At 45.9% G+C, this 25,935-nt stretch overlaps 1 protein-coding gene across 3 annotated transcripts in view; it reads left to right on the forward strand.

The window, feature by feature from the left end:
• Positions 1-2,233: 2,233 nt before the first annotated feature.
• The window catches only part of DHDDS (dehydrodolichyl diphosphate synthase subunit), a 29,890-nt gene continuing 6,188 nt past the window's right edge, over positions 2,234-25,935 (forward strand). Inside the window, exons 1-9 of one of the 3 annotated variants that reach the window (XM_026516958.4) lie at positions 2,247-2,332; positions 2,816-2,934; positions 4,787-4,903; positions 7,528-7,670; positions 10,545-10,661; positions 11,600-11,701; positions 20,022-20,136; positions 22,137-22,244; positions 22,562-25,843. In XM_026516958.4, coding sequence (XP_026372743.1) covers positions 2,872-2,934; positions 4,787-4,903; positions 7,528-7,670; positions 10,545-10,661; positions 11,600-11,701; positions 20,022-20,136; positions 22,137-22,244; positions 22,562-22,603 — 807 coding nt within the window. In that variant the 5' untranslated portion in view covers positions 2,247-2,332; positions 2,816-2,871 and the 3' untranslated portion in view covers positions 22,604-25,843. Of the gene's footprint in view, positions 2,333-2,815; positions 2,935-4,786; positions 4,904-7,527; positions 7,671-10,544; positions 10,662-11,599; positions 11,702-20,021; positions 20,137-22,136; positions 22,245-22,561; positions 25,844-25,935 lie in introns of those variants that run through there. The other 2 variants (XM_026516956.4, XM_026516957.4) reach the window with 2 other exon arrangements.

A 25,935-nucleotide genomic window follows, 5' to 3' on the forward strand; every position in this document is an offset into this window, starting at 1 on the left:
CTTCCATGTAGAAAGTAAGGTCGGGAGACCAAGAAAGGGAAGATGAATGTATATCCGAGTCACTCAGGAACTTTTATGCAGGTGCAAGAAACTTATGTCAAAGTGGCCACAAGATTGTTTAATAGGAGACGGACGAATGTAACTCCATGTTTACTGCTAGAAACCAAAGCTTTGTGTGAAATCTTGAATTTGTTGGGGGGGGGGGTGGTGGTAGGAAAGCTGTACCTATCTGTTCTTTCCCTGATCCCTTCCCCTCGTTTCTGAACTGCAGGAGACTGGGCCCTCTGGGCTGCAGTGACTCCATCTCTGGGGAGTGTTTATTTGACGGTTGATTTTGCTGTGCCGGGTACTTCTTTCCCACTCGCTATTATTTTGTAACACACATGCTGACCCTTTTCCCTTCTCTCTTTACCCTGGGAAAATACAATGAGTAAATAAAAACTTATTGGTACTGAAACTGTCCTCTTGTTGGATCTTTAGGGTGTTTTTTCTTCCGTAATTCCTACCTTCTTGGATTGGAACTCAGAAGTCACAGAAGAACCATTACGTTTCCTGTTCAGCCATTTTGTTAAAAATGAATCTTGAAAATTCAGTCCTCTTAGCACCTCCATTACAGTGGATTTTTGTTTCTAGTTAAGGCCTCTTGTCCTTTTCCTTGGAAGCTGCCACATTCAAGAGGGGATTAGGAGCTTGGCATGCATAAGAATGGGGTTGCCTGTGCCACTGCCTGGGATGAAAGGATGGGGCCATGGCTTGGGGCATGAGACCCTAATACTTTCTCCCCTGCTCCTCAAAGCCTTTTACAAATCTTAATTAATTAACCCCCTGCAGCACCCCAGGGAGGGAAATATGTGGAACTAGGGAAATTGAGGCCAGAGGAAGTAACACTGATTAGCTATACAAAAACGTTAACGTTTTCTTTGAGCCCAAGTGTGCTAGCCTTCTAATGAACATTGTATTTTAAAACATCTAGTCCCCGCCCCATAAGAGAGGGGATTTAAAAAAAAAAATTGGAGGCATGCCACCAATTACACAAAGTGTACAGAAACGGCAGGACAAAGGTAAGAAGTTTCGTTCATCCACTCCAGAGACTTCATACCAAAAGTCAAAGCTGACCATGGAAGTTGCTAAGAGCAAACTACAACAGGGCTTCAGTAAATGGTCTTCTTGTAAAATTGAAGTAATCAGCTAGGCTGAAACTTAATTCCCAGGGTGCAAAGTAGGAAGGATGGAAAAGCTTAAGACTATTCATGGGTGGGTTACTCATCTGTAGGGCCTTCTTTGATCATGGGTGTTAAAAGCAACCCTTTCACGAGACATGATGAACTGGGAGTTACCAGTGCAATAACTCTTCCTTGCCTTGTTTCCTTGATGAGACTACAGTCCCAAGTGAGAAACTACAAGAAGGTTATTTAGAAATTGCAAAGTTTTTTCCTTTTTTAATTTTGAGAAAATTAAACTCTTAGTTTCTTTTGTGAGTCCCTCAAGTTCCCACAACAGTTTTCCTTAAAGGTTACAGAGCTTAGTGCCTTCGATTTTTCTCTCAGGGTTAATCGATGGCCTTTCAGTTATTTTATGTCATTCTTGGAGCACAGCTCTCTCCAGCCTCAACCCCATTTTGAGTTGCTCTGGGTAGGTCCCGAGAATCCGAAGATACTAAAATATGAGTGCTTTAAAGCAGTACAAAGTGGATTGATAACTAAGTTCGTCTGTGAGACTGACTAGGGCTAGTAAGTTACCAAACGGTTAAATCCACTAAATAAAACGGCAAGCAATAAATAACAGAACTTTAAAGTCTGGAACCAGGAGCCCAACGCCCACTTCCTGGGCCTTCCAGCAAGCAACACACTGTCCAGCCCCATTTCTCAACAGTCCTAACCTGCCACCAGCAGCCGCAAAGCCCTTGCCCTATATAGGGCAGCCTGCCCGATTTCTCCCAATCTGGGTCTACAGCCCTCCCCACTCCCCCAGGTGATCGCTACCCCGCAGGCCGGGTCCCCAGCACGTGGCCCAGGGCCCGCTCGCCCTCCCCCCTCGGTCACGTGAGCGTGCCGCTCGCTAGCTCCCTCTCACCATCTCCTTCCCTCCCCCCACTCTCCCTTCTCGACTCCCGGGAGCGCCGATTTCGCCCGGAACGCTAGCACCGCCCCTCCTCCCAGGCCGCAGGCGCAGGGCGGAGCCCCGCCCATTAGGTGACGGGTGGGCGCGTGTTCCAGCGCCCAGCGATGACGTGCTCTTCCAGCGCCACGTCGTGAGGAAGTGGAGCAGTTGGAAGGCGCCGGCCGGAGCAGAGCAGTTGCTGGGTTCAAAGGGCGAGCGGGAGGCGAGAGAGGTGACTGGGCGGGGAGGGAGCTGTGGGAGAAACAGAGGGGACAATGAAAGAGATGAGTGAGGGAATAAATAATTTGGGGAATACTGAGGTTGGAGGTGACGGGGGCGACACCTGAAGGGATTAGTGTGTTGGAGCGCGGAATGGGAAACGGTCTTGGGGAAGATGGAGAAGGACGAAGCGGGGAGGGATCAGGATGTGGGCACTGTGATGTGGCAGGAAGCAGACTTGGATGTTCAGGAAAAGTCAGTGCAGATACCGAGGAAAAGGGGATAGCAGCAAGGTCCACAAGCCAAAACCAAGGAAAGGCCTTTGCCCCGAAGGTCTCATTGGCTTATAAACTCTGGGTGGTGAAGAATTATAGGCTTAGACCAGTGTTTTTGGATCCTGAACCTGGCTGCTCTCCACAGTCCGGATAAATCCCTACAAAGTCATCCGAAGCTGTTTGCAAGTTCTAGTGATTTATTCTCTTTGTTGTTTATCCAGGGTTACCTGGCTGGTGTCTTCTTGTTCTGGGCTCATCTTCTGCGAGGGCAGGAGCTATGTCATGGATCAAGGAAGGAGAGCTGTCACTCTGGGAACGGTTCTGTGCCAACATCATAAAGGTGAGTACCTGCTGGCCTCCTGGTTAGTTGTGTCAAAACCTATTATTAAAATTGAGTAACACATGATGTTAAGTGGAGTTTAACAATGGAACCAATGAGTCTTTGAATTGCAAGGTAACTTCCAGGTCTACATTTCTGGCAGATTATTATTCAACTTTCATATTTTCAGGAACCCCAGGACCTCCCAATGTCATTGGGCAACCTGGACTGTTATGTCTTCTTTATAGGGAGCAGAAATTTTTTACTTGGAACTTTAAGCTATTTTTCTTTTACTGTTCTCTGGATTTAGATAGAATAATCTTTCCTTGGTGTTGCAGTAGAGCATAATGATTAAGAGTTTGGGCTCTAGAGACAGACAAACAGAATGAAAGTCTCAGTCTATCATTTATTAACCATGTGACTTTATATGGTTGTTTTGAGGATGAAATGAAACATACACCGAAAACAGCACAGTGTCTAGCGGTTCTTAATTACTGCTATTATTGAGGCTGTTTTCAGCTGTTTGAAGACTACAACCATTCTATTTCCTACACCCCCATACTTCCCCAAATCTTGGCTCTGCGTTTTTCTGGGGATCACAACAATGTTATATTTTCTGCACAGAACGGGTTTGAGATTGAAGCCAGACAGCCTGGTTTTGTCTTTCAACTACAGTGTGTCAGGCAGTGGGTAGCAGCGAATTTATGAGTCAGCAAGCCTTATACCCCACCCCCCCACACACATTCACACACAAATGCCAAGTGATCTCAGGCAGGCCAGGAAATAGAAAGCATCTTCTTGGGGAACCATTGCAGTCGTGTGTTGGGAAGAACAAGCTTCATGACTTGACTGGAAGTTTTTTAAGACTACACGTGGAGGACAGAGGCGCCTGGGTCGCTCAGTCGTTAAGCGTCTGCCTTTGGCTCAGAGCGTGATCCTGGAGTCCTGGGATCAAGCCCCACATCAGGCTCCTCCACTGGGAACCTGCTTCTTCCGCTCCCACTCTGCCTGTGTTCCCTCTCTCGCTGGCTGGCTGTCAAATAAATAAATCTTAAAAAAAGAAAAAAAAAAGACGACACGTGGAGGACAAAAGCTGAAAATGTTGGAGAAGCATGGGGGAAGCAGTCAGTGACGAGACCCTTCAGTGAGGGAAATTAGGCTAAGGAGTGTATTTTTGCTGTGATAGACAACAAAAGGCTGCGGTAAGCCAGATAAGACATTTTATTGGGTCCCCAAAATGTCTTTTTTGTTTGCTTTGAAATGGCTGCTGACATTTACATTTTGATAAAAATCCCAATGCTTGGCTTCTCTTGTGTAATTAGAAGAGCAACGTCGAGCCCCCTTCCCTGTGTGGCAGCGATTGGATAGAGTGGATTCCTCTTTTCTGCGGGGGATACCCTTGCCACTGGACCACAGCTGGCAGTATCGTTCCTCTGCTTTCCAGGTGGAGACATGAAAGCAAAGTGGTGGTCAAGCGTGTGTGGTTAAAAGACGAACTCTGAAAGCATACAGACCTCAGTTTGAATGACCGCTTTGCCTTTTCTTAGCTGGGTGACTTGTGCAAGTCACTTGACCCCTCTGAGCCTGCTTTTTCGCCCATGAAATGAAGCTAATTATATTTACTTTATAGGTTTATATGAAAAAAAAACTGAGATGAAGTATAAAAAGCCTAGCATAATACTTGGCATGTAGTAAGTGCTCAATATAAATGAATATAAATAAATAAGTAAAAGCACTTAATACCCACTTATTGAGTCAAAAGCTCAGAATACCCAGTTCCCTTCCTCAGGGGGGCTTTTATCATTGAACTCAAGCCTAACAGCCTGGGGTGTAGTGTCTGCCTGTATGCATCATTCGTCTTCTTACTTCACAGGCGGGCCCAATGCCCAAACACATTGCCTTTATAATGGATGGAAACCGTCGCTATGCCAGGAAATGCCAAGTGGAGCGGCAGGAAGGCCACTCACAGGGCTTCAACAAGCTGGCTGAGGTAAGTGTGGGTGGCAAAACCCAGTGGGAACAGTCTGTGGAGAATTGGACTATAGCTACAAAATCAGGCCCTTAGTTTCCTGTGGTTTGAGAGTATTTTTTTTTTTATAGCTGTTTGTTTTGTTGCTTGCTATAGGTCTCTTATCAACATTAACAGAAATTAAGTTATATAGTGAATCATCACAGAATATTAGAAATAAGAACAACATTGACTTCTCTTACCACCTCAGTAAACCAGCAGTTTATAGTTTTCTGTGATTCATCCCAGTCCTTGTAATGTGTTCTAACATGACTTAACGTTTGTAAAATTACACATGTATTTTTAGTAACCTTATTTTACGTGGTATTTTGGCAAGTCTTTTTCTAGGTTGGTATATAGCTTTTTAACTATATGTTTTAATGCCTATAGAATATTTTATTATGAGGATCTGACATAATTTGTGTAGCTGCTTCACCATTATCAGATCTTATAATTAGTTCCATTTTAGAATAAATTTTTTGAAGTAACATTTCTGGAGCAGAGGTAGGGCGACTGCCTATCCTGGTTTGCATGAGGCCTTTTAGTGCTTAAACTGGGAAAAGTGCCAGACAACCTGGGTCATCACTCTAAACTAAGATCAAGGGCATTTTATGCATTTAATGCATGTTGCAAATTGGAAAACATGAAATAACAATAAGAATGGAATATCGTCTGTCCTCATGAAGCTAACTTTAAGAACAATGGAAATACGGTCTGGACAGACCTCAGCTTCCCAGCACAAGAACATGGCCTGATACCAGGGCAGTGATATTCTTTGCCTTGAGTGAGTGGATGTGGGGCTCAGTTGAACACCCTGAGGAGGTCTTTGGGTTTGTTGACCCCAGCTTCTCTTTTGTGACTAAGCACGAAGCAGTTTGCCCAGTGCTTCGGAGCTTAATTAAGCTCTGGGGTCACTTAGAACTTGTCGGCACCCCTGCTCTGCCACTTCCTGGCTTTGTGACCTGCAGCAACTTAGACAGCTTCCCTTTGCCTTGGTTTCTTTGTCAATAAAATAAGGACAACAATAATTTCTACCTCCGGAGATTATGTAAGGACGAAATAAGATGGCACGACGAAAAGCACGTGGCAAAGGATTTGGCATAAAGTACTCAAAAAGTTGGCATCGTTATCATAAGCAGATATCTTGACTGGTCAGTGGTAGGTTCCAACCCAGATGTGCCAGCCAAAAGGTGGCCTCCCCGTAGTCTGTGCAGCCTGACTCCATTCAAGTGTCAGGTTCTCACTGGTAATTTTTCCAAGGTGGCAACGAATTGGGTTGTGTGTATGTCTGTTAAGGGGTTAGAAAGGCAGCTCTTTTCAGCTTTTTTTCTTCACGTTCAGTTCTGATTGAATGTCTTCTGTCCCCTACCTTTAACCTCCAGGCTCCCTGTCTCAACACTATTATTCTCAGCTCTAGTTAGTTCTCTGCCTTTAGCGGTTCTGGGTTAGAGCAGCCTCAGACGACTGGGTTTAAGTATGAGTTTCACTTCGCTTTTCATTGGGGTAGAATTTCATACGGTGAAATGCACAAGGTGGAGTTTTGACAGTTGCATTTACCCATCTAATCCATACCCCTGTCAAGATATAGAACATTTCCATCTCTCCAGAAAGTTCCCTTGTGCCCCTCCCTTCCCACTGAAACCCTATCCCACCTCGTCTTCCCCTCTTGAGGCAACCACTGTTCTGATTTCTATCACTAGAGGTTAGTTTTTGCTGTTCCAGAACCTTATATAATGGACTCATACAGTAGAGTTGTGGCCTTCTGACACATTTCTTCCACTGTCTGAACCTCAGTTTTTCTCTGTAAAGTAGGCATGAAGACAGCAATGCCACTCTCAAGAGGTGGTTCAGAGAATCGAATGAAATAACATATGTGAAAACCCTTCGTAGACTTAAATGCTGCACAGCTGTGTACTCGATGTCTTTGTTATAACTCATCAGCCTGTCAGTCTAACAGAAAAAATAAACTTATGCTGAGAGTAATAATTCCTTGTGGGTTTTTTAGGATTTTACTTATTTATTTGGGGGGGGGGTGAAAAATGAGCAGGGGGAGGAGCAGAGGGAGAGGGACAAGCAGACTGCCTGCTGAGCGTGGTGCCCAACATGGGGCTCATTCCTAGGACCCCAAGATCATGATCTGAGCTGAGGTCAGACGCTTAACTGAGCCACCCAGGAGCCCCTGATACCTTGTGTTTTATATTGTCCTTCAGCAACCTTGAGAGTGATGGATGGTGTTCCTGTTTTATAGATAAGGAGCCTTAGGCCCACAGAGGTTAAATGGTTTGCCTGCAGTCACATAGCAAGTGCCTGTTGGAGCTGGGGACTAGAACCTAGATCTGTACTCTGTCAGTAAATAGTTCATTCTAGTAAACCACAGTAGCAGCCGCAGAGCGGTACTCATTAATTCACATTTTTCAGTTTCTCAGGTGGTGGCTTTCTGTTTACTTGGTTTGTTATTCTGACAGAAACACTGGTGTATCCTACCTTTACGTGGTTTGGGAGGAGAAAAGCCTGCCTCTCACCTCCAGTGCTGAGCCGGAGCGGAGGCATCTTATTTCCCTTCCTGCTCTTCCTTGTACCCTAGCTCCTTGCCTTCTCCCTCCCAGACCCTGCGCTGGTGTTTGAACCTGGGCGTCCTAGAGGTGACGGTCTACGCGTTCAGCATTGAGAACTTCAAACGCTCCAAGAGTGAGGTCGATGGGCTAATGGACCTGGCCCGGCAGAAGTTCAGCCGCCTGATGGAAGAACAGTAAGATTCTCTCGGAGGATGGAGTGTGCTCTTACACCACCTCCAGCCCCACACTAACCCTCAACTCTCTTATCTCAGGCTTATTTTAATGTCAGATCGCTTTGATGGCACCTGTGGCAAAGCTAGTTTTTCTTCCCCCTTTTTTTTCTTCAGGGGGCATTTATCTGAGGATAGAGAGGTATTTCACAGAATTAAAGGACACGTATAACCAGCTTTAAGCAAAACCGAAACCAGGAATTGAAATCCGTTAGATAGGGCCCCTTCCTACTCTCTGCACTCCACCTTTCTCTGCTTCAAGAGAGCAGCCCAGAATGAACTAAAGCCCTTAATTAATAGCTCACCTTAGATTTCTACCCTACAACCAATAAACTGTGATCAGGGGAGTAGCATGAAAGAAATGTTGGAAAAGTCCTTTTCTGCCAAGTAGTCATCCTAAAACATTACTATGCTGCCCTGTGTATTCTCTTGTAAGGGACAGGATGACGTGGATGAGGCTTTTATGGGGAAAACTGAGTACTGTTCTTAGCCGTCACTAAGCTTACTAACTTAGGGAGCAACAAAGAGGGACAAAGAGGAAGTTTGATGGAGATTATTTGCTTCAAAGCCTGGAAACATCCCAGCCAGGACTGCCCCAGACTCTTCATTACAACCCTTTTCTGTCCAGCTCTTCCCCGTACCAGGACCCAGGGAGATGAGAAAACAGAGAGCCTAGGGCACCAGTGGAGCTGGGCTCAGAACAATTTGGTCATTTCTGTCCCAGTGTGGATTTTGGGATGGGGATGGTAGCCAGGCTTCCCTCTGTCCATGTAGGATAATAGACTTGGCCACAGACCCGGCTTCCTGGTCCCCAGCAGAGTCCATGTGGCTCAGAGTTCCCGCCCAAGGGCTGGGGTTGGAGGCACTGGGGGCACTTTCCAGATGTTCACATTCTTCTGTACTTCACCTTTTTAAAGTGCTCATACTATGTGCCAGGCCCTAAGCCTGGCATGTATTTTCGTTTAATATTTACATTATCCTGTGAGAAAGAGATTATTATCCCAGTTGTAGAGAGGAGGAAAGTGAAAACCAGAGAAGTTTAGGTGTGTCTCCTGGGTCACACAGCTATCAGACAGGCAGAGCCAAGACAGACAAGATCTTTCCAACTCCAGAGCTGAGCTCTTGTCTGCTACACTGTGGTCCGAAAGACAGGAGGTAATCTTAGAGTTCCTGAAGGATCAAAATGCATGGCAGCAGAGGTGCTGCTGGGATTGCTCTAATCAGGCAGCAGTAGAGAAAGTGGTCTTAAGTGTTAGAGTCCTGGACAGAACCAGAAGAAGTCTTACCAGTGGTTTTCCGACAACGTGCAACAGAACCTCAGAGTTCTGAGGAGTGAGTGTGCAAAGAAGCCATAGGGAATGAGGCCCAGGGTGCTGGTTGGCATTTAGCTCTTTTATGTATTGGGCTTCTGTTTAATGTGTGACTTGAAGAAAGAGTTCTTGGCTAACGGAAGGTTGGAAAACCACGGGCCTAGTTCAGTTTCATCAGTTGGGAAGCAACCCTAGTGGATAGAAGTGCAAGGCGTGCCCTTGGTCACACAGCAAGCCCATGGCAGAACCAGACTGGGAACCCAGATCTCGCTCCTCACCAGGGCTTTTGCCTCTCCTTCCCTGTGGACCTCACTCAAGTAACCCGCCTGTTGTCTGAGAATAAGCACTTTCAGGTACCTTCTCTCATTCAACACAAGCCAGTGTGGAGAGCACGGCAGGGATGGTTATCACCCCCGGTTCACAGGGTGCGGGAAACTGAGGCTCGAGAGGCTAAGTGTTTATACAAGGTCAGCTAGAAAGTGCTGGCTCTAGGCCTTGAATCTAGCTATTTTCTTCTGGTTTTGCCCTGATACAAGTATACATTTGTCTCCAGTAGCGGCTTCAGTAGATTCTCAAAAACAGAGGGTTAGATCTTGCTTCGCTCTGGAAGCGAAGTGATGTGGGTTACAGAGTGGATCCGCTGTGAATGCCGCCTTGCACTCTGAATCAGGGATCTCCAGGACCTGCCTGCCCTACAGGGTACTTCTTGGTATTAAGTTCCCATTTTCCAAATGCTAGTCATTCGGTTTCTCCATAGCGTCGCCAGGTGAGGGAAGCCGCTTGGGTAACTGAACTCGGCCCGCTGTGCAGAGTCTGGGAATACTGTATGGAGGCAGTGAGAGGCCATGATGAAGAGGACAGACCCTGGAACCAGGCTCCCTAGGTTCTAATTCAGCTCTCCACTCACCACTTATCTGATGTTGAGCAAATTACCTAACCTCCCTGTGCCTCAGTTTCCTCACCTGTAAAAGGGGAATGATAATGGTGTCTGTTTCCAAGCTTGGTGTAAGGATGGAACGTATTGATGCATGTAAAGCACTTAGACCCATGTCTGGCACTTAATAAACATAAAATTAATGTGAGATGTTGCTGTTATTAACATCTTTTACCAGAAGGTACGGAAGTAACGAATAGTATAGCTCCTGCCCTTGACTTGTCAAAACGGGACAGGATACATAAACTGTAACTTGCCGACAAGGCCACGTGAAGCGATGTCATGTGTGATAAAGAGTTTGGGTTCGGGTTCTCAGATCAGGCAGACCTGGGTTTCAGTTCTGATACCACCCTTGATGGCTGTCTGACCTTGGGCCGTGTCTGTCTGACTGTCCTGTCTGAGCTTCCGTTTCCTGTTGTAGAATGGGAAATGTAGTGGACTTGGGTCAGAGTTGTTGAAGGGCACACGGTGACACACTGCATGCGGAACAGAGCCCGACACATAGGGCAGCACTTAGGAGCTAGGAGTGGAGCGCTAGCACTTCTCCAGCTCCACAGGCTCTCTGTCCCAACCCTGCCTCCTTTTCCCGATCAGGGAGAAACTGCAGAAGCACGGGGTATGTATCCGGGTCCTGGGCGATCTGCATTTGTTGCCCTTGGATCTCCAGGAGCTGATTGCACAGGCGGTGCAGGCCACCAAGAATTATAACAAGTAAGTGTTCCCATTTCCCCTTAGCGACGCGGAGCAGTCTTTGACTCCCTGCTAGCTTCGGGAGACATGCTGGGCCTTTCATGGTCTGCATTTGGTACAAGAGGCCAGGAGGGGTTTGGGTTGCTTAGAGACGTCCTCCGTCTGCAGGGCAGACCAGAGATGGTTCTTAACACCTTGTCAAATGTGTGCAAACTTACACATACAGTTTTTCATCCTCTTCCTCCTTTATGTGCCTACCCCCCATGATACAAACATATCATATGTTCACATATGCACATATACATAATAATCATTATTATTTTACTTGACAGGGGCTAGGGTGGAAGTGAGTGTATAGGATGGATAAGCTGTGGATATGCCCTTGAGCTCTGGATCAGAGTTCTCCAGGACCTGCCTGATAACCCCACGTTATAATATATTCTGTCTCTGTCTACAGTGTATCTCTGTCTCTGAAGACAGATCCTTCAAGAAATTCTTTTTCTGTCCCGCTTCTTTAACCCATGGAGAGGTTGACATTGGGAGGTCCTGCAGATGCAGAGCTGAACAGAGTTCAGTAATGCAAACTTCATTATATGCGCCTTTGGAATATAATATGTGTTTGGCAGTGGACTGGATTGCATCAAATTTCCTTCCTATTCTCCTTTGCTTGTGCTAATATCACAGTGGATTCGCATCCTCTGAAAGCTGGTTGGCAGTAGAAGGAGAGAGGGTTAGGGGGTAAAAGGGTCATTTAGTGTTCGCCTTATTACAAAACTGATAACTTGTTTATTCTAAGCAAAGTTGGAAAATGTAAAGAATTCATAATCTCACCTCTGAGGGATGACCACGATTCACATTTGGGGGGGGTGTGTTCTTCTGGGGAAGCAGTACTCTGTAAGCAGTGACTCCAGTCCTTAGTCCCTGTCCTATGCTAAATTATTCGCTTCTTCCCTACTCAGGTGTTTCCTAAATGTCTGCTTTGCTTACACATCCCGTCACGAGATCAGTAATGCTGTGAGAGAGATGGCCTGGGGAGTGGAGCAAGGCCTGCTGGATCCCAGGTATCCCTACTTGTTTAGCATGGTAACCAATAGAGAAACCAGTGTGCCCCTCCTAAGCCATGTCCTTGGGCTGGAAGTCAGATCAGGATGCATGTAGACGGATTTAGGGGCATGACCGTCCCCATGTAGAGCTTAGGATAGGCTTAGCGTAGCCTGCTTCAGAATTTCTGTGTTCACCATACCCCAAGAAGCCCCAGAAAAATGGTGTAGCAGGTAGCAAGGTTGTGGCGTTCACTGAAAAATGATGTCCTTACACCTGAAACTAATATAACACTGTATGTTAACTATATTGGAATTAATTTTTTTTTAAAGATTTTATTTTATTTTTTTTAATTTTTTTTAAAGATTTTATTTATTTATTTGACAGAGATAGAGACAGCCAGTGAGAGAGGGAACACAAGCAGGGGGAGTGGGAGAGGAAGAAGCAGGCTTATAGCGGAGGAGCCTGATGTGGGGCTCGATCCCATAACGCCGGGACCACGCCCTGAGCCGAAGGCAGACGCCCAACCGCTGTGCCACCCAGGCTCCCCCTAAAGATTTTATTTTTAAGTAATCTCTACACCTATGGTGGGACTCGAACTCATGACCCTGAATCAAGAGTTGTATGCTCCATTGACTGAGCCAGCCAGGTGCCTCTGAAATTAAAAACATTTTTTAAAAGATTTTAAACATTTCTTTTTTTGAGGTGTGGGGGTAGGGGGAGAATGAGCAGGGGGGAGGGGCAGAGGAGAGGGAGAAGCAGACCCCACACCAAGCAGGGAGCCTGACATGGGGCCTGGTCCCAGGACCATGCGCAAGATCACGACCTGAGCCGAAGGCAGATGCCCAACTGACTGAGCCACCCAGGTGCCCCTAAAATTTTTTAAAAAAAAGATGCCTTCCATTGTGCCTGGATGGCTCAGTCGGTTGAGCGTCTGACTTTGTCTTAAGTCGTGATCTTGGGGTCCTGGGATTGAGCCCCATGTTGAATTCCATGCTCAGCAGGGAGTCTGCTTCTCTCTTTTTCTCTCTGCTCATGTGCTCTCTCTCTCTCTCTCAAATAAATAAAGTCTTTAAAAAAAAAAAAATGTCCTCCATGGGGCACCTGGCTCTCAGTCAGTGGAGCATGTGACTCTTGATCTCGGGGTCGTGGGTTCAAGCCCACATTGGGTTGTAGAGATTACTTTAAAAGTAAAATATTTTAAAAAATAAATAAGTAAATACAATATTAAAAAAAAGATGTCCTCCTGGCCTTTTGGCAGTGTTTTTCGTCGAATGATTTTTCAGGAATGCAGCTTGTTGGGGGTATAGTCCTTTAGGTCTCTCATATTACAGTTACATGCAAGATTCAGGTATTTTTCAAAAAGAAAATTGTTCATCACAAGCAGCATGTGGAATCCTAACTATTAGAGCAGGAGAGACTTTGGAAGCCATCTAGCCTCTCAGTCCTTTCGTGTTATTGTTAGTGTAACATTTGGTAATAATATTAATAAACTAATAATAGCAAGAGTAAAATAACAGCAGGAATAACCCAGATGATGTGTTATGTTCTGTATTTTATTCAGTCATTAATCTCATGTGTGAGAGGTTCAAGTGTTTTCTGCATTTTATAGATGGGAAAACTGAACTGAACATTAGATCGTCTTTACCGAGGCCATTCTGCTAGTGAGCGCCAGAGCTGACTCATCTCTAGAGCTGTCTGATTCCAGAATGCCTTCCTTTTCTTCTCTCATCTAGGACCTTGGGACTCAGGAATTTGTCTGATTCCTTTCTTGTGTATAATTTGATTTACCTGGGAAACTAAATTAAAAATCAGAAAGTTCCTTGGGGCGCCTGGGTGGCACAGCGGTTAAGCGTCTGCCTTCGGCTCAGGGCGTGATCCCGGCGTTACGGGATCGAGCCCCACGTCAGGCTCCTCCACTATGAGCCTGCTTCTTCCTCTCCCACTCCCCCTGCTTGTGTTCCCTCTCTCGCTGGCTGTCTCTATCTCTGTCAAATAAATAAATAAAACCTTTAAAAAAAAAATCAGAAAGTTCCTCAGTGAGAATGAAATTAGATAAGCAGAAAAGGAGAGAGGGTTTTGTTTTGTTTTGTTTTTTAAAATTTTATTTATTTATCTGACAGAGAGAGCACAAGCAGGGGGAGCAGCAGGCAGAGGGAGAAGCAGGCTCCCCATCGAGCAGGGACCCCAATGCAGGGCTTGATCCCAGGACCTTGGGATCACGACCCGAGCTGAAGGCAGACGCCTAACAACTTAGTCACCCGGGTGCCCCAAGGAGAGAGTTTTTAAGGCTATTCTGTAAATCCTTTTCCTCTCCAAGGAACAATAAAAATAAAAGTACATAGTAAGTCGGGTAGAGATTACCCCATGTGGAGCTTGTGTGGTGGGGTCGGGGGGGAGGAAGAGGTCAAATAGACTGCATCGTGTTATGAAGTGGATAAAATCAAGAGGCCTTGATGGGCCAAGTCTGGGAAAAGGGTGTGTTATGAGTGACTCCAGGGTTTTTGACTTCTGAAACGGTGCATAGCGGTGCCCTTCCCTGTGCCAGGGACCCCTGAGGGAGGATCCAGTGTGAGGAGGAAGGTCAGCATTCTGATTTGGGATGTACCATAGATGTTGAACATGGATGTCGGGTCAACAGCCTGCGAGGAGAGGTGGGGACTGGACATATCGGTGTGGAGGTCCTCTGTGAGTAGTTGGTAACCGAAGCAAAGAGGGCATGAGGACATCAAGGAGAGTCTAGAGTGAGAGGGAGAGAGGGCTGAGGATGGAGTTTTGAGAAACTCTAAGTTCTGCTGGCTGGGTAGAGGAGAAGGAACCTTGAGGAAAAAAGAGGATGAATAACCAGAAAGGCAGGGAGAAAACCGGGCAGTGAGTATCACAGAAGCCAAGAGAAGAGGGAATTTGCTGGTGCAGGTTGGGACGATGCGGGCATTGGTGGGAGCAACCGTGTTGAATGGTATAGAGAGGTCAGTTAAGCTGTGGATTGAAAATGAACTGTTGGGGAAGAAATTAAGATGCTGGTTAAGTCGGCAGGGGGCAGGCAGGAAGGTGAGAGATGGAAGGGGAAGAAGGTTGGATGCGAAGATGCCGGTTCCTGTGATTTTCTGGTTCTTGACCTGTCGGGTGATTTCATAGTTGTTCACAGTATTATTGTGCTTTCCAGTTAATGTTTCATTTAAAGAGACAAATGTTTATGCCGAAAAGAAAAAGCTTTTAGCCAATGGATTTGTGTGTGTTCGTGCCCAGGACTAGAACTCTGATCTTGCTGCTTGTTCAGTGTTCTTGTTACTCATACCACAGCGACAACCACTGGCCGTTTTCTTCTCCTTCTTGCCCAGCAAATTTTCCCATATTCATTTTCTTTGCCTTGTGTGACTTAGGAACTTTCCTACGTGGGATTAGTCAAGCAGATAGATATGGCATGGGTGGGGCAGGGTCACCAGGGTAAGGAGGCTGCAAGCTTAGAAAGATTGGTGTTCTACTCGGACTGGGCTAATCAGAGCCCCAATACGCACATACTTTTATAAGTGTCATACATGTTCATCAGAGAGGATTTGCAGGCCACTGGGTATATAAGGATGAAAATTTAGGTCTTCCACGATCAGCAACACTCCTGGTAACACTTTGATTTTAAGTATGTCTTTCTAGCTCTTCTTGTTTGCTTAAATATGTGTGTGTGAGTTTAACCAACTGAGTTGATTTTTCCTGTCAAGTCGTGACAGTGTCTGTTACCTGTGTTTGGGTTCTAGGTTGAATGCACGTACATTGTCAAAAACTTTTTTAGCCTGTAAGCTCCGCACATTCAGAAAAACAACATGTCTTTGCTTCTGAGATCTATTTTCAGTGATTCATTCACTCATTTATTCAAACATGCATCAAGTCTTCCTCGTCCCAAGAAGGTGCTGTGCTGGAAGAGCAAGAATTCAGAGCTGAATGTGTCCTGGGGCTCACTCGCCCACAGCTCACAATCGGCTTCATGTCCACACATGCGTCACCCGTGGTGCTGGGTACCACGCTCATGGATGTGCGGGCTGGGCTGGTGCTGACGAGAGCAGTGATCAGTTGTGGTTCGACGTTCAGTCGGTCCTCTTTTTAAAACACAAATCCAATAATGACATAAGTATTTGTAACAAAAGAAATCACACTGTGAATACTTTACCACCTGAATCATGCTTTTGTTCACTTGATGTTGTAATATGAGCACTCGCGTTTCTAATAATTCGTCATGTCATTCGTTATTTCTAATGGCTGCGGAATATATGTGCTTTAATTGACTTCATCGTTCAAGTTGTTGGTTACATAGGCTCTTTCTAATTTCTCATTATTACAAATAATGCTACAGTGAAGCCTATAAACTTAACTCTTTTTTTGTTTTTGATTCTTGATCACGAGGTGATTTTTTTTTTAATTTTTTAATTTTTTTAAAATAATTTTTATTTTGTTATATTAGTCACCATACAGTACCTCCCCAGTTTTTGATGCAGTGTTCCATGATTTATTATTTGCGTATAACACCCAGTGCTCCATGCAATACGTGCCCTCCTTAATACCCATCCCCGGCCTCTCCCAACCCCCCCTCCCCTCTGAAGCCCTCAGTTTGTTTCCCAGAGTCCACAGTCTCTCCTGGTTCATTCCCCCTTCTGTATAAACTTAACTCTTGTCAGCATTTTGGATTGTTACCTCAGGCTCTGGGTCTGGATGTGTCCATTTCACCTTATTCTTGCCAAATAAAGTAGTAAACTAATTTTATAGGTGAAAGTTGGTTTTTTACTTTTATTTAATAGAAATTATTTCTTGGGGCGCCTGGCGGGCTGAGTCAGTGGAGCATGAGACTCTTGATCTCAGGGTGTGGGTTCCAGCCTCACACTGGGTATAGAGATTACTTTTAAAAATATATATATTTCTTAAAAGTCTTCATGTAGACAGCTAATGCCATGTGATGATGGGGTTTTGTTGGCCATAGCACAGACGTTCTATTTTCATTTTGTCGATTTCATCTCCTCCCACCCCCCCAGAGTTACCTCATTTTTGATAAGAATTCTGCCTCCTGCCTGAAGTGGGTGGAACAAACCTTTTGCAGACACATTTGAAACTTAGAGTAAGTGGGGCTCTGAAGCCACACGCAAAGTGGTGGGACCAGGAAATAACATTTCTTCTTCTTTACTTACATAGTACTTTATAATTAATTCCTAAGGTACACTCAAGTCTGTTACTTCATTTTTTTTTTTAGGGGGTGGGGGGAGAGGAAGAGAGCTATCTTAAGCAGGCTCCACGCCCAGCATGGAGTCGGACACAGGGCCAAACTCAAAACCCTGAGATCATGACCTGAGCCGAAATCGAGAGTTGGACGCTTAGCAAACTGAGCCACCCAGGCGCCCCTGTTATTTCATTTGATTTGATCCTCACAGTAACCTATAAGTGGATAGGACAAATGTGCCCATTTCAAAGATAAGAGAGCTGAGAAATTATATTGATTGTACAGGGTTTCAGATTTCTTGGAGAATTAAAACCATGCTGCTAAGACAAGACTATCAGATTTTCAGGGAAATCTGAACTAGAGCCCTTCCTCTTGCAGTTCAAAAGTGAATATTGTTTCTCATGTGATGGTACAAAAAATAAAACTCCCTCTGTGATTTGCAAAAAGAGGACCCAAAGGCACACAGTTGGTAAATGCAGTCTCATTTTAAACACTCAACCCACAGGTGCCTGGGTGGCTCAGTTGGTTGAGTGTCCAACTCTTGATTTCGGTTCAGATCATGATCTCAGGGTTGTGAGATCAAGCCCCAAGTTGGGTTCTGCACTCAGCAGGGAGTCTGCTTGAGATTCTCTCTCTCCCTCTCCCTGTGCCCCTCCCCCAGCTTATGCTCGATTCCCCCGCCCCCCCCCCCGCCAAATACTTAAAAAAAAAAAAAAAAAAAAAAAGCCCAGATCTTTCTGCTTTTTAAACTGTGCTCCTAAAAGAATCTTCCCACCAAGAAATTTTATCTTCCAGATCCCTCCCAAGGTGCAAGTCTTACCACTTGGAGATTCCAAATTCTGCCTCTTGGTGCTTGGTGGGACAGGTAAACAGTGTTCTTAGAACCAACAGACAACCAGCCTTGCAAATATCTTTTTTCCATGGACAGGAGTGTCTTACCTCAGATAAGTGGTGGCAGTCCCCGTTCTTCCTCCATTCCATCTCCTTTCTAAATGTCCATCTGCTTGGGAAAGTAGCTCTTAACAGATATGGGAGGGCTGATCATTTTGCTGTTTTTTAAAATCCTAAGTAATACGGATTTTTTGCAGTGTTTCATGGTCCATATGACTTAAAAGTTTTTGAAAATGTTCTTTAGGGGCACCTGGATGGCTCAGTTGGTTAAGTGGCTGACTTTTTATTTATTTGACAGAGATAGAGACAGCCAGAGAGAGAGGGAACACAAGCAGTGGGAGTGGGAGAGGAAGAAGCAGGCTCATAGCGGAGGAGCCTGATGTGGGGCTCGATCCCGTAACGCCGGGATCACGCCCTGAGCCGAAGGCAGACGCTTAACCGCTGTGCCACCCAGGCGCCCCTTAAGCGGCTGACTTTTGATTTCGGCTCAGGTCATGATCTTGGGGTCGTGGGATTGAGCCCCGGGTCAGGCTCTGCACTCACCCGGGAGTCTGCTTGAGACTCTGTCCCCCTCTCCCCCTTTCCTCCCCACCCCGTGCACACATGCGTTCTCCCTCTCTCTCTCTCTCTCTCAAATAATCTTTTTTTTAAATGTTCTTTTCTTAAAAATATTGTATTTAAATATTCATGAGAAACAGAGAGGCAGAGGGAGAAGCAGGCTCCCTGCTCTGCAGGGAGCCTGATGCAGGACTCAGTCCCAGGACCCTGGGATCACAACCAAGTCGAAGGCAGATGTTTAACTGATTGAGCCACCCAGGTGCCCCTAAAAAATGTCCTTTATAATACATTCAAACAATAATGGAAGTACATAAAGTAAAAAAGAGATAGTCTTTCCTTCTTATCGAACCTTCCAGAAGTAATCACCATTAAGAGTATGGTGTATGTCTTTCTAAGCTTTGTTCTTTATTTTTTATTTTTATTTCTTAAATTTTTATTTATTTATTTTAGAGAGAGCGCACATGGGGGGAGGGCAGAGGGAGAAGCAGACTCCCGCTGAGCAGAGAGCCCAATGCGGGGCTTGATCCCAGGACCCTGGGATCATGACCTGAGCCGAAGGTAGGTGTTTAACCAACTGAGCCACCCAGGCGCCCCTGCACTCTGTATTTTCTTTTTTCTTTTTTTCTTTTTAAGAGGGGGTAGGGGGGCAGAGGAAGAAGGCGAGAAAGAATCTTAAGCAGGCTTAACCACCTGGGCACCCAGTGTGGAGCCCAAAACAGGACTTGATCTCATGACCCTGAGATCAAGACCTGAGCCAGAATCAAGGGTTGGACACTTAACTGATTGAGCCTCCCAGGTGTCCTGCACTGTGTATTTTCCGAAGCTTGTTTTTTTCATTTAATATTAGCTCTGAGACATCTTTCCCAATCAGTGCATTTAGATTTATCTTTACTAAAAATAGTTGCATTAGTATTGTATCAAATTGCAGGGTCAGATGTATGTATTTTATTTAATTTTTTTATTTTTTTATTTTTAAAGATTTTATTTATTTATTTGACAGAGATAGAGACAGCCAGCGAGAGAGGGAACACAAGCAGTGGGAGTGGGAGAGGAAGAAGCAGACTCATAGCAGAGGAGCCCGATGTGGGGCTCGATCCCAGAACGCCGGGATCACACCCTGAGCCGAAGGCAGACGCTCAACCGCTGTGCCACCCAGGCGCCCCTAATTTTTTTATTTTTTTTAAGATTTTATTTATTTATTTGAGAGAGTGTGTGCATGCGCACGAGCAGGGGCGGGGCAGAGGCAGAGGGAGAAGCAGACTCCTCGCTGAGTGCAGAGCCCGACTCGGTGCTCCCTCCGAGGACCCTGAGATCATGACCTGAGCTGAAGTGAGACTCTTCACTGACTGAGCCACCCAGGCGCCCCAGATGTATGCATTTTAAAAAACAAGATATTTCAAGTGAAGGACACGTTCTAGCATGTGCATCTGGTTTTAGACCTGCAGTGAAATGACTTTGGGCAAGTTATTTATCTTCTCTGGCCTCAGTTTCCTTATGTATTAAAATGAGGATCGGAATACCTTATGGTAGTTCTGAGGATTAAAATTATAGGTTCATTTGAATGTTAAGGGCCCCCGCCTATATTGGCTAATGGTGTTCTATAAACTGGGAAGCCTTACGTACGAGTTCACCGTGAGAATAATCCGAAAAGAGATGTGTGCTTACCTTTGTCTCTTCCCCACTCGCCTTAGTGATGTCTCTGAGTCTCTGCTCGATAAGTGCCTCTATACCAACCACTCTCCTCAACCTGACATCTTGATACGGACTTCTGGGGAAGTGAGGCTCAGCGACTTCTTGCTCTGGCAGGTAAGTGGTTTGCGACCACTGTTGTGTTTGTGTCGGCCTGAAAACTGTGATTGCACCCACAGGACGGATTTAGTGGGGCTCCTCCCCACTCGTAGCCGTGCTGGTACCAGAGAACTGGAGCAGGGGCGGGGGTGGGGAACCCGGAGAGGTGTATCTGGGCTGTGCCTGGTAACATTGGCTGTCCCTTCCTCTTCTGTCCCTGGCTTTGCCAGCCTGTGTGGTTCTTACTCTCTGAAGTGCCTAGAGGAAAGTCCAGGCTATCTAGCTGTGGTGAGAACTTCACCTGTGCCCCTGTTCAGAGCGCTGGACTTCTGCCTTGTGTCCGTGAGCATAAGCTGCTGCCCTGGTAATCTGCCAGGTACTCCCGCTCCTCTGGGCTAGAACCTTGCCTTGCAGTTACGGGTCTGTCTCCTTCAGATGCAGCAGCCGTGTCTATGCAAGCACAGTCCACGAGGGGTAGAGACTATGTGCCGACTCTTTCTTAGGGGCCTGCTGCCTCCGCCTCTCAGCTCAGTTACCCCTGTGTAAGTGGTCCCCCAAAAGCTCATAGCCAGATCAGTTTGCCTTTGCTTGAAAATCTCCATCATCTATTAACTTGGCCCCTAAGTAGCACATGATTGTTGAAGGAGAGGTTGGAGCGACTCAGCTTTGAAGCAAGTTCCAGAAATTTTAATGGACCGTAGTCTTAAAGATTTAGCTACTGAAGATACTTTTGGCCTTTGGCTATATTGAAAGAAATAATGTGCAGCTTATGGTTCGGTGGTCTACTCTGCTGATCAGATCATGTCTGGAAAGTTTACTTCTCAGCACTGAGTTTTAAAAGACTGCATTAGAAGGGGCGCCTGCGTGGCTCAGTCGTTAAGCGTCTGCCTTCGGCTCAGGGCGTGATCCCGACATTATGGGATCGAGCCCCACATCAGGCTCCTCCTCTGGGAGCCTGTTTCTTCCTCTCCCACTCCCCCTGCTTGTGCTCCCTCTCTCGCTGGCTGTCTCTCTCTCTGTCAAATAAATAAAATATTAAAAAAAAAAAAAAAAAGACTGCATTAGTAAACTGGAGGACTTACCAGAAATAGAGCATAAGTAGGGGGAGCAGCAGGCAGAGGGAGAAGCAGGCTTGCTGAGCAAGGGGCCCGATGTAGGACTCGATCCCAGGACCGTAGGATCACGACCTGAGCCGAAGGCAGACGCTTAACCGACTGAGCCACCCAGACATCCCATTAGTCCCCGGGTTTACAGTTGAGGAGGCTGAGGCCCAGAGAGGTTAAGTAACTTGCCTCAGGTCACATGGATGGTAAATGGTGGAGCCAGGATCCAAAGCCAGGTAGTCTGGCCCCAGGGCCCATGCTCTACACCACCGTGCCCTACTCTGCTACTTAAAAATAACAGCCCCAGCGCCTGGGTGGCGCAGTCGTTAAGCGTCTGCCTTCGGCTCAGGGCGTGATCCCGGCGTTATGGGATCGAGCCCCACGTCAGGCTCCTCCGCTATGAGCCTGCTTCTTCCTCTCCTACTCCCCCTGCTTGTATTCCCTCTCTCTCTGGCTGTCTCTATCTCTGTTAAATAAATAAATAAATAATCTAAAAAAAATTTAAAATAAAAAAATAACAGCCCCAGCTACCATTTGTTCATTGCTGACTTTTATCAGACAACATGTCTCCCAGATGACCTCTAAGGGCCAAGAGCCAATAACATAATCCAGATGTTATTTCATAGGCCTAAAATTGGCTCTCAGAAAAATCCTGGTGGGAATGTTGATCTAGTCCTGCTGTAGTTCTGCCTCGCTGCACGCAGGCGCCTCAGATGACCCCTCCCCACGAGCGAGGGACTTTGGGGCTGGCGGCAGCGGTAGCTGAGCTCAAGGTGCCTGGGCCGTCTCCTCTCTGGGCCCCTGGGTCGCGCTCAGCCTGCTCCTTTTTTGGAAGCTCGACCAGGAGTATGTTCCAGCAACATGCTACTAAACTATACTGTCTTCTCCCCTCCCCCCCTCCCCCCGCTTTCCCAGACTTCCCACTCCTGCTTGGTGTTCCAGCCCGTTCTGTGGCCAGAGTACACATTTTGGAACCTCTGTGAGGCCATCCTGCAGTACCAGATGAACCACAGCATGCTCCAGGTAAGAAAGAGCTCAGGGCTGGTCTGACTGGGTGTGACAGAAGGAAAGGTTAGCATCGCTGCTACTTACACGAGGCGCTTGCTAATAAGCATGTGAGTGATGACAGCAGCTGCGACTTGTTTCCTGCGTGTCAGGTACGGTGAACACTTTATAAGTACTATCTCACTTAATGCCCCCAAGATCCTAGTGACGTGGGTATTAACCCCCCCCCCCCCCCCGTGCAAGTGAATACATCGAAATTCTCTTGTTAAGGACACATAACCAATAAGAGACAGAACTGGGCTTCAAGTTACATGTGTTTAATCTCTTTGCCACAGAAACACAGGAAGGCCTTCTCAGAGATATTGGCCATTCCCTGACGGTATTAAGCTATTAAAGGATCGTAGAAGTATCCAGAAGTCAAACCTCTTCCGGAAGGGATTAAGAGCAAAGTAGCGCTGTCTTTCTATTATATAAAATACGTTCTGCCGGTATTTGAAGTTCTTCTTTCAATTTTGATCACCACATCTTGAAACACGTTTTAATAGGAGTCAGAGTCTCCTGCATCCGATTAGAATTCTTAATAATACTGGTAGTATGTGTGGTGGTTAGTGTGTTAGGTGTTTTCAAGTAAATTTCCTTACTTAACCCTTCCAGCAGTCCCGCAGGTTTGGTGTCTTCTTTTTTTCCAAATCTGGAAACAGAGGGGCAGAGTCAGTGTCTCAAGGTCACAGACCTTTAAGCCCAAAGCTGCTGCTGTTTCTTCAGTCTAGAAAGATAATGGCCAGGAGGAAATAATGATTTAAGTCGGGGCTTCTTAATCCCCTTAGAGAATCTGATGAAAACCATAGACCATCTCCCTAGAAAAATGGCACAAATCATTCTAACATGTGGCATTTTGCATAGTATTGTACTCATCACCAAAACACTTAGACTACTACCCGGGATTCACATAACCCCTGGAATCTGCCCATGAATCCCAAGTCCAGAACTCCTGGAATAAGTCTGTCAAATCTTGAAGCTTTGGTCATGTGCTTGGTCATTAGAATATGAAGAATTAAAAGAGGAAGTTCTGTTCAAGTGAAAGGAAAAACAGCAGAGTCTCAGTTATCCACCACCAGTGAGGAATAAATATTGGATTTTTCCACATGACCAAAGCTCCTTTAAGAACCAAAATTTTTTTCTACCCTTGTTTGATGGAAAACTTTCCAAAATGTGTCTTGTACATAGTCGTTGACACCTAGTGTATACCAGGCACTTGCTGTTAATGATGACGGCAGCTGCCATCTTAAAGCCCTTCATTGGACAGTGATGCCCTTGAGGGGTGGGACTGTTCGCCCTGAGCTAGATGGCCCCCAAATACTTGGCTTTGGGATTTCACGTATATTTTTGTACAGCCTCCGTCTCATTTTCTACCACCATCAATGGCTAATTTTGACAGCATCCCTCCTCCTCTTCCTATTTCCTGTTTTGAATCGGCTATAGGCAAGGAAACCAGTCAGTTGAGCTTGTTAGAAATAGGTCTGTAAAGTGGGAGTAAACGGCTGTAAAGCCCAGAGGATGTTGGTGCAAGAGCTCTTGTGCGTGGATACTCTTATCTGATTTGGCTGCTCAGAAGCCTTTTATAGTAATTTTAGGTTTCTCAGATGCTTTCCTACGTGGCTGTGAGAGGACTTACTTTCATTCGTTGCATAAACATTTACTGAGTACCAAGTATGAGTCAGGGACTATATTAAGCATAAGATTCCTACCTTCCAGGAGCTTATAGTCTTACTTGAGACAGATAATAAACAAGTAAACAAATATATAAGATAATTTCAGACTGTAATAAGGCAGTGAAGAAAATAGAGTGATATGCTAGAGAGTAATGAAGAAAGCAAGAGGTACTGAACAGAGCAGTCAAGGAAGGCCTTTCTGAGGAGGTGGTTTTTAAGCCATGATATGAAAGATGAAAAGCAGCCAGACGTGTGAAAATCTGGGGATAAAGAATTATTCTCTACAGAAGGAGCAGTAATGCAAGGACGCTGGGTCTTGGAAGAGCAAACGAAGAAACCATCGTGCATGAGGGAGAAGGGTGTGGGATGAGGCTGGGTGGGAGTCAGGCCTCTGGTTATATAGGACCTTTTGGCCCATGGTGACAGAGGTGAAGAATTTTGATCAGAGGAATGACAGGATCTGATTTACATTTTGCAACAATCACTCAGGATTTTCAGGGGGAGCAGGAGTCCGGGACCAGTAGTCCAGGTGAGAGGATGTGCCTCAAGGTCAGCTGGTGGCTGTAGGGAGGGGGAGGGCTGAGTGGACCGAGATGGGGAAAAACATGTTAAAACAGAAACAAATGAAAGTAACTCTAAGATAATAATATAACCCCTAGAGAAAAGAATTAATTCAGGTTATCTGAACATAGTTCTCTGACTATACATCTTTAGTGAGATATATTCTAAGGATAATACAAACTGAAAGGAAACTTAACCATTATTTAAGAGGTTTTTGTTAGCAGTAATGTTGATGATGCAATTTTGTAACTCATGGATCTTGGAGGATAAAACAAATTGAGTACAAATATTAATGTTACTAGGAATCTAGACATGTAGGTTTGGGCCTGGGCGTTTGGGAGGATGGTTCTGCTATTTCATGGGGTGAGGTGGGACATGTTTGAGGACAAGTATTAGGAGTCCCATTCTGTACCTGGGAATCCTAATTGCAAACATTTATTGAGTTCTTACCACATGTCAGGCATCCTTTACGTAGATTCTGTATAGTGCTAGAAGGTTGCTACCATGGTTATTGCCACCATTTTTAAAGCGAGGAAACCAGAGTTATAACAGAGATGTTGACTATCCTGAACCCTTTTTCAGGGGGACCCCTTGGGGATCCTGGCCAGGCTTTATCTACCCAGGAGTCCTCAAAGCTCTGTTTCTAGAAATCTTAGTGCCTCAGCAGAAGCACTAAGGGTAGATTCCAGACTAACAGCATCCTCGCCAGTTTGGCCTCAGACCAGAGAGCTGGTCTTTCCAGTGTCTCCCTTTTAGGTACCCTGTCTCATGACCAAACTAGACTCTTCATGGTTCCTTGTTCAGTTTCCATCCTCCATGTCTGTGTTCCCATCCCATTTCTCAAATTTCCATTTTAAAAATCTGAGCTGCTCTATCTCTAAGCCAGTGTGTCTCTGTTCCTACAGGAAGCCAGGGCAGAGGGCAGGGAGGTGGCTTCTAGAGCTCGAGTAGCTCCCTGGGATGAGCGTCCCTGGTGCAAGCTGAGAGAAGCAGGGACTCAGCTACAAGCTGTTTGGGGCTAGACCTTGGTACCTGAAGGGACCTTGGCAGTCTTCAGCTGATCACCCATCAGCTGTAGAAAATGGGGGCTGGTAAAGGGAGGACGTCTTGACTCAGATGCAGTAGGACAGAGAGAACATCAGCAGGGGAGGGGTGGGTGGCCGGGCGGAGCCACTGAGCCTCGGTTACAAGCTGCACGAGTGGAAGGTCCACGAGGGGATCACTGACAGATGAGCAGTAAGGTTTGGGCCATCTCACCTGGAAGGATGGTATTACAGAAGATACGTGTTCCCGCCGAACTTCCTTTGATGCATTTGTCAGAGATTAAACGTGAGGCTGGATCAGTCGGCTGTTTTAGTTTGACTTTATTTCTTCAGGTGGCCACTGTCTTCTCCTTAGGAAAGGTTAAAAGCTTGAACTGTTGTCTCAGACATCCC

This window comes from Ursus arctos, unplaced genomic scaffold (assembly GCF_023065955.2).
Source record: "Ursus arctos isolate Adak ecotype North America unplaced genomic scaffold, UrsArc2.0 scaffold_32, whole genome shotgun sequence".
NCBI lineage: Eukaryota > Metazoa > Chordata > Mammalia > Carnivora > Ursidae > Ursus > Ursus arctos.